We start from the raw sequence: 5,728 nt of genomic DNA, 5'->3' as shown, positions 1-5,728 counted from the left end.
GCTCTCTCGTTGCCATAACATGCTCTGTGTAGGCTGCTCTTCTCGGAAGCTGCAACTGGCACAGAATGTGGTAGCCAGCTCGCAATCAGCAGCTAACTATTGGGGAGCGTCCCCTGTTTTGCTGTCTCATCATCGGTTGCTAAGATATTCCTGGGCCTAGTCCGTCTGCTTCAAGCCTTTCATGTTTTGCCCCCTTTAATAGGGGTTTAATGTGGGGAAATGGACAGGTTTTTCACAACAAGGAGGTAAATAACATCCTCTTAAGCCTCTATTAAAGGTACAGGACATTTTTTGCCTCCAGGCACCTCTAGATGGGGCCTGGAGTCCTTTTGGAATTACAACTGATCTCTGGACTAAAGAGACCGTTTCCCTTTAGAAAATGACTGCTTCGGAGGGTGGCGTTTACAGCATCACACGCCTGATAAGCCTTCCCCGAGCTAACTCAGGCAGCATCTGCAAATCTCTAGTAGCAAAATAGAAAAGAGTCCAGTAGCACCTTTAAGACTAACCAACTTTATTGTAGCATAAGCTTTCAAGAACCACAGTTCTCTTCATGCATCTGACAAAAGAGAGCTGTGGTTCTCGAAAGCTTATGCTTCAGTAAAGTTGGTTAGTCTTAAAGGTGCTACTGGACTCCTTTCTATTTTGCAAATCTCTAGCAACTGCACAGGCTGTAGTTGGCAACCCTCACCTGAAGAATTTCTTCCCAACTGGATGGGTGCATGGGGGTTATTCGTGGAAAGCTGCTGTTTCTTCTATTATCTCTGGAAGAGGGCCGCTTTCTCCTGTCTGCCTGAAATGTCCTTGGGTGAGAGGTATGGGCCCTGGCCATTTTCTTCAAGTTGCTTTGGGGCCTAAAGAGTTACAAATGGGAATATGTTTCCTGTTGGAACCAATGTAAACAGGATCGGAATAAAATGATGGTCCCAAACCATGTGACATAAGATCACCAAAGGAAAGAGGAGAACATTTATAATCAACAAAGTAAGCGGAGCATTAAGAGAACAAACCTCTGTGCTCATCCTTTGCACCTGCCGTGTACAGCCCCTCGCCTCGGGGTGCCAGTCTGGCCTGGCCAGTGGGTTCCTACTCTTTATTGCCAGCTCTGGATTAGGAAATTCCTGGAGATTTCGGACATGGCATCTGGAGTGGGCGAGGGTGGGGCTTGGGGAGGAGAAAGATCTTAATGGGGTATAATGGCACAGGGTCCACCCTCTAGGGTGACAGATCTCCGTACTTCCGGGAGATCTCCAACCACCACCTGGAGGTTGGCAACCCTACTTCATTGTGTGGCTGTTGCAGATAAGGCATGCCCAATGCACACTGCCCAGCAGTGTTTCCCTGTCCAATGAGCTGAACTGAACGTGGGTTCTTCTTTAAAAATATATATATATATTGGATTTTTATAATATATAGGGAGGGATTACTACAGGCCATAAGCATTTATGAGATTCATATACAAGACACATAACCATCCATCTAGATATAAAAAGCCATTATATATGTTAATAGTGCCCCATATACCTTCAAGATTCCCTTTTATTAATTTCTATACTTTTTAATCCACTTACTCTGTACCTTATATTTCTAATAATTTTTTTTCTTTTGTGCATGTTACAGATAGATCACATTTCACCTCTTTTACCTTTTAATCAGGGATCTTAGATCCATAATCGTTCTAGGAGTGGGAGGTGGATATAGCAAAACATACAATATCAGCAGGACAGTAATATACATCAACATAAAGATAAGAGCAATTTTTATATTAATTTCCTCTCTTTCTTGTTTCTGTTTTGGCCATGCCTTCCAAACTTGTCTGCTTGTATTTTCATAATAATAAGGGTATAGAGGCCAAATCAATATTTAGTTTGAAAACAATTTTATATTAAATATATATATATATATCATCTATTTTGTTCTAGCCAAACTTATTTACTTGGGTTTTCATATTGATAAGATTAGGGTGATCACATAACTATATAGTTAAAACATAATTTTACCTTTTAAAAATAGTAACTCCTTCATCTCTTTTATTTTGACCATCTGGACTTATTTACTTGGGTTTTCATACTCGTAAGGTTAAGAAGAGCAGGTGGTCATTTAGCTTAGCCAGTATTTTATATTTTGAGAAGGAGTACAGTCTTAAGTACAATTAACAAACTCCAAAGACCTATTAACATATACTATATAGTGTTATATAAAAAAGATAAAATAAGGAAATAAGGGAAAAGCTATTTAAGTAAGAGGTTAAGTCTGCATTAATGAGTTCTGATGTGCCCTAAGATTTTTTCTTCTCTCTTCATAAAAAGTGGTACATCCAGTCCTTAATCCCTCTTTCCCCTTTCAGTGTTGGCATGCTTGATTCTTTCCATGCAGATCTGCTTTTTTCTTCTTCTTTCTTTGTGAAACGTAGTACATCCAATCCCTAATCCATCTCTGCCAACAAGGGTAGATTCCCTTGTCTTCCAGCCATTTCCGAAGGGGGTCAGTATGGATGTAGTTATTCCTCTGCTTGTTTTTCTGTTTTAAGATCCACAGCATTCTTTTCTCCCCTTTCTGTGTCGGGATGCCTGCTTCTCTCCGTGCAGGTCTGTTTCGTGGCCCCGCCTTTTCTTTACTAAAGTTTTGTGCCTTGAAGGGGACGTCCTGATAAGATTGTCCATTTTGCAAAGTGTGTCACAGACTGTTTTTCCCCTCATTTGGATCCATTTTTCTTTCAGTTAAGTCTGTCCCTCCAGAAATTTTTTCTGGATTGTGATTTCTTGTAATCGTTTTATCCTTTTCCACTCCAAATATCCCATCTGCTTTAATTAGTAACTCAGTCATTATTTTAGACATTTCTTGCAAATTAGCAAGTACCTCTTCTTCCCAATTAGCCATTTCAGAAGGTGGCAAAAAGCTTTGTTTTGGTTAATTATATTCAAAGATTTATAGCATTCCAACAATTGCTGAATCTCTTTAAAATTCATCTCCCGTCTCTGCCCCTCCCAGCTCGCTCGGGCAGCCGTGCGTAGTTAAGCTGGATTGCCTCCGTAAAACCATGAATTTGTCCACTTACTTGATGGAAGGCTCTGGGGTCAGTTAAGCTCTTTTAGAATTATTTTTTTACCTGTCTTGTTAAGAATCTGCTTGATTTGCTGTGGTTTCTTTCGGCCTGTTGGGCTCCTGGTTTCACAGCTAAGTAGCCATGTTGGCTCCTTCTTTGTTCCTCGCTTCAGAACCGGTATCTGGGCTTCTGGAGGTTCGCCAGTCCCCCTAAGCTCTTCCACCTTGTTCCAGCCTGCCTCCCCTCTCTGGGGGGAGGGCTTGGGGGTCCGATCTCTGGGCTTCCAAGGAACCAGGAAGGTCACTGCAGGGAGCTCATAAAACTCCCCTGTTGTGCTTTCACTGTCTCATTCCGGAAGTCCTGAACGTGGGTTCTTCTCAGGGCTTGGGTGCTGAAGGCACAAGGACAGGGGAATAGGGGTGCCATTCCCCCACTGGGGGTGAGGAACCCCCACTTCCACCCTCCCCACCCCCACTTCCTTGGCTGGTGGGGGAAAAGGTTGGGGAACAAGCCTCCTGGGATACACTCCCAGGTGGCAGGGCGTGCACCGCGCTCCACAGTGGGCCAACTTAGGCCCCAAATGGGCCTGATTCATCCCATTTGGGGCCCAAATTGGCCCTCCTGGCAGCACTCTCATGCTTCACAGCGGGCTGAATCGGGCCCATTTGTGGCTGAAATCAGCCTGCTGCAAAGCGCAAGAGCACTCCAGGGCCCATCGTGCCGCCCCCCGCAATGCTCCTGCACTCTGCAGAGGGCCAGTTGGGTCCTGATTTAGCCCACTGTGGACCGTGGGAGTGCTGCCAGGAGGGCCCTGGAGCACTCCTGCACTTTACAGTGGGCCCATTTAGCCCCTAAATGGGCCCAATTCGGCCCCAAACTGGCCTGCTGTAGAGTATGGGAGAGCTCCCAGGGGTGGCACGCCCAGTGCAATGATGTCACTGCCTGGAAGTGATGTCATCGTGCCCCCCGCATGGAGGGAGAATGCATTGAGTGTTTACGAAGGCCTCCACAAAGATGATTACCAGGCCTCCAGTGTCCCGCCCGGTGGGTGAGGGAACCTGACAACCCTACAGGGAAGAGAGGTTCGGGCCCAGTCGAGGACAGAAGGTTACCAAGACAAAAGTCCCAAATTTTCCTAGGCACTAGAATGAGGAAAAGACTAGTACAGAGAGTCACACTTTGTCCTTTCTAGCCCTCCAAGGAGCTACTGTAGCAGGAAGGAATGCAGCCTGTTTTGGAGTCTTCCTCAAACACCTCGGCCAACGCCTTCAGCCTGCTCCGCAGCTGCTGCCACTCCTTGTGGTGGCCGCCGGGAAGGGTGAAGCCTGCCTCGTACATCTCCAGCGCCTCCTGCCTCAGCCCCCTCCTTTGGAGGAGGAAGTCCCCACAGTGGAGATAGATGGCCAGCTGGCAGCGATCGCTGAATCTCGGGAGTTCGCTCTTCAGGGTGTAATAAATCTCTTCAGCATAAACTGGGTCCTTTTCAATATACAGTTGAGCCAGTTCCAGCCTGGAAAATACAGACTCAGGATCCATTTCCACAGCCCGCTTGAAGCTCTCCTTAGCAGCTGCCAAGATCTCTTCTCTCTCCCCCGGTGGTGCCTCCGCCGCCTGCTCCTTGTAGTAGACGCCCAGGTCGTACTGCAGGAGGTGGTAGCTGGGAGCTAAGGTGAGGCCATACTGCAAAACGGAGATGGCTCGAGAGACGGAGCTCTGCCCACACACCTGGGCAGCCTTCCTCAGGACCTCGGGGTCAAGGCTGCTCCGAACAACTTCCTCCACAAGTCTTTCTGCCCTCTGCCAGTCTATTTTCTCGAGCAAGCTTGCCAAATGGACTTTGAGTTCATCGTTTAGGGGATGGCGACGGTGATTTTTCTCAATCAACCTTTTCGCCTCTTCCCAGTGGTCGCTTCTCTGAGAATGTGTCCAGGTGGCAAAAATGGAGATCGCCAGACCGGCTTGGAAATCCCGGTTGGACTTGTCTCCTTGGAGTGCCATTTGAAAACACTTCTTGGCTTCTTCTCCATACTGGAAACTCACAGCCAGAAGGGACCAGCCTTTTTGAGCATAGATTTCAGGGATCTGCACAGAGTACGGCTCAGGGCTGGACAGGGATCGGCAGATCTCGTGGATCCGGCCCAGGTAGAGCTCCACCATCTCAAAATTGGACAGGTGATAATAAATCCAGGCGTAGTTCCCATAAATCAACAGGGCATGGCGGGAGAAGTTGGTGGGATGCTCTTCTCTGAGCACCGTCTCTGCTTCTCGGAGACTGCCCAGAGCCTCTGTGTAAGTCCCTTGCAGCTGCTGCAGATGTGCCCTCATGGCGAGGTAGATGCTCCGATTCCGGTATCCCGTGTGCTGCACCTTGGCATCCAGAGTCTGCAGGAAGCATGCCGCACTCATCTCCTCCTTATCCTGAATACACCAGGTGAAATGACATTGCAGCATCAGGAGTGTCTCCTCTATGGTGTGGGAGCTGCAAAGGGTAGACAGAAAAGGTGAGTGTGGCAGGAGCCCATCTGGAAAGGGGGGAGAAGGAATCAGTGCCAGGATTGAGCCATCCTGTACTTGGAGTGCATGCACACAAGAGGGAATTTGGGCTGGAGGGGGATGCATAAACTCCACCTACTGCAGTTCCTCCTCTTGCCCAAATTATTCCAAGCTCCTGAGTGCATTAGT

General features: G+C 47.4%; 1 protein-coding gene across 1 annotated transcript; it reads right to left on the bottom strand.

Moving 5' to 3' along the window:
• Nucleotides 1–4,234: 4,234 nt before the first annotated feature.
• On the bottom strand, nucleotides 4,235–5,488 carry LOC129335773 (interferon-induced protein with tetratricopeptide repeats 5-like). Its single transcript, XM_054988565.1, has one exon. The coding sequence runs from the start codon at nucleotides 5,450–5,452 to the stop codon at nucleotides 4,235–4,237; it is 1,218 nt and encodes a 405-aa protein (XP_054844540.1). The 5' UTR covers nucleotides 5,453–5,488.
• Between the last annotated feature and the right edge of the window lie 240 nt (nucleotides 5,489–5,728).

Source organism: Eublepharis macularius, chromosome 9 (genome assembly GCF_028583425.1).
Source record: "Eublepharis macularius isolate TG4126 chromosome 9, MPM_Emac_v1.0, whole genome shotgun sequence".
NCBI lineage: Eukaryota > Metazoa > Chordata > Lepidosauria > Squamata > Eublepharidae > Eublepharis > Eublepharis macularius.
Note: the sequence above shows the minus strand (reverse complement) of the source record. Positions and strands in the feature narration are given on the sequence as shown.

What these genes read in the sequence shown, in the direction of transcription:
- LOC129335773 (XM_054988565.1), bottom strand. Translation starts at nt 5,452, where the DNA reads ATGAGTGCGGCATGCTTCCTGCAGACTCTGGATGCCAAGGTGCAGCAC.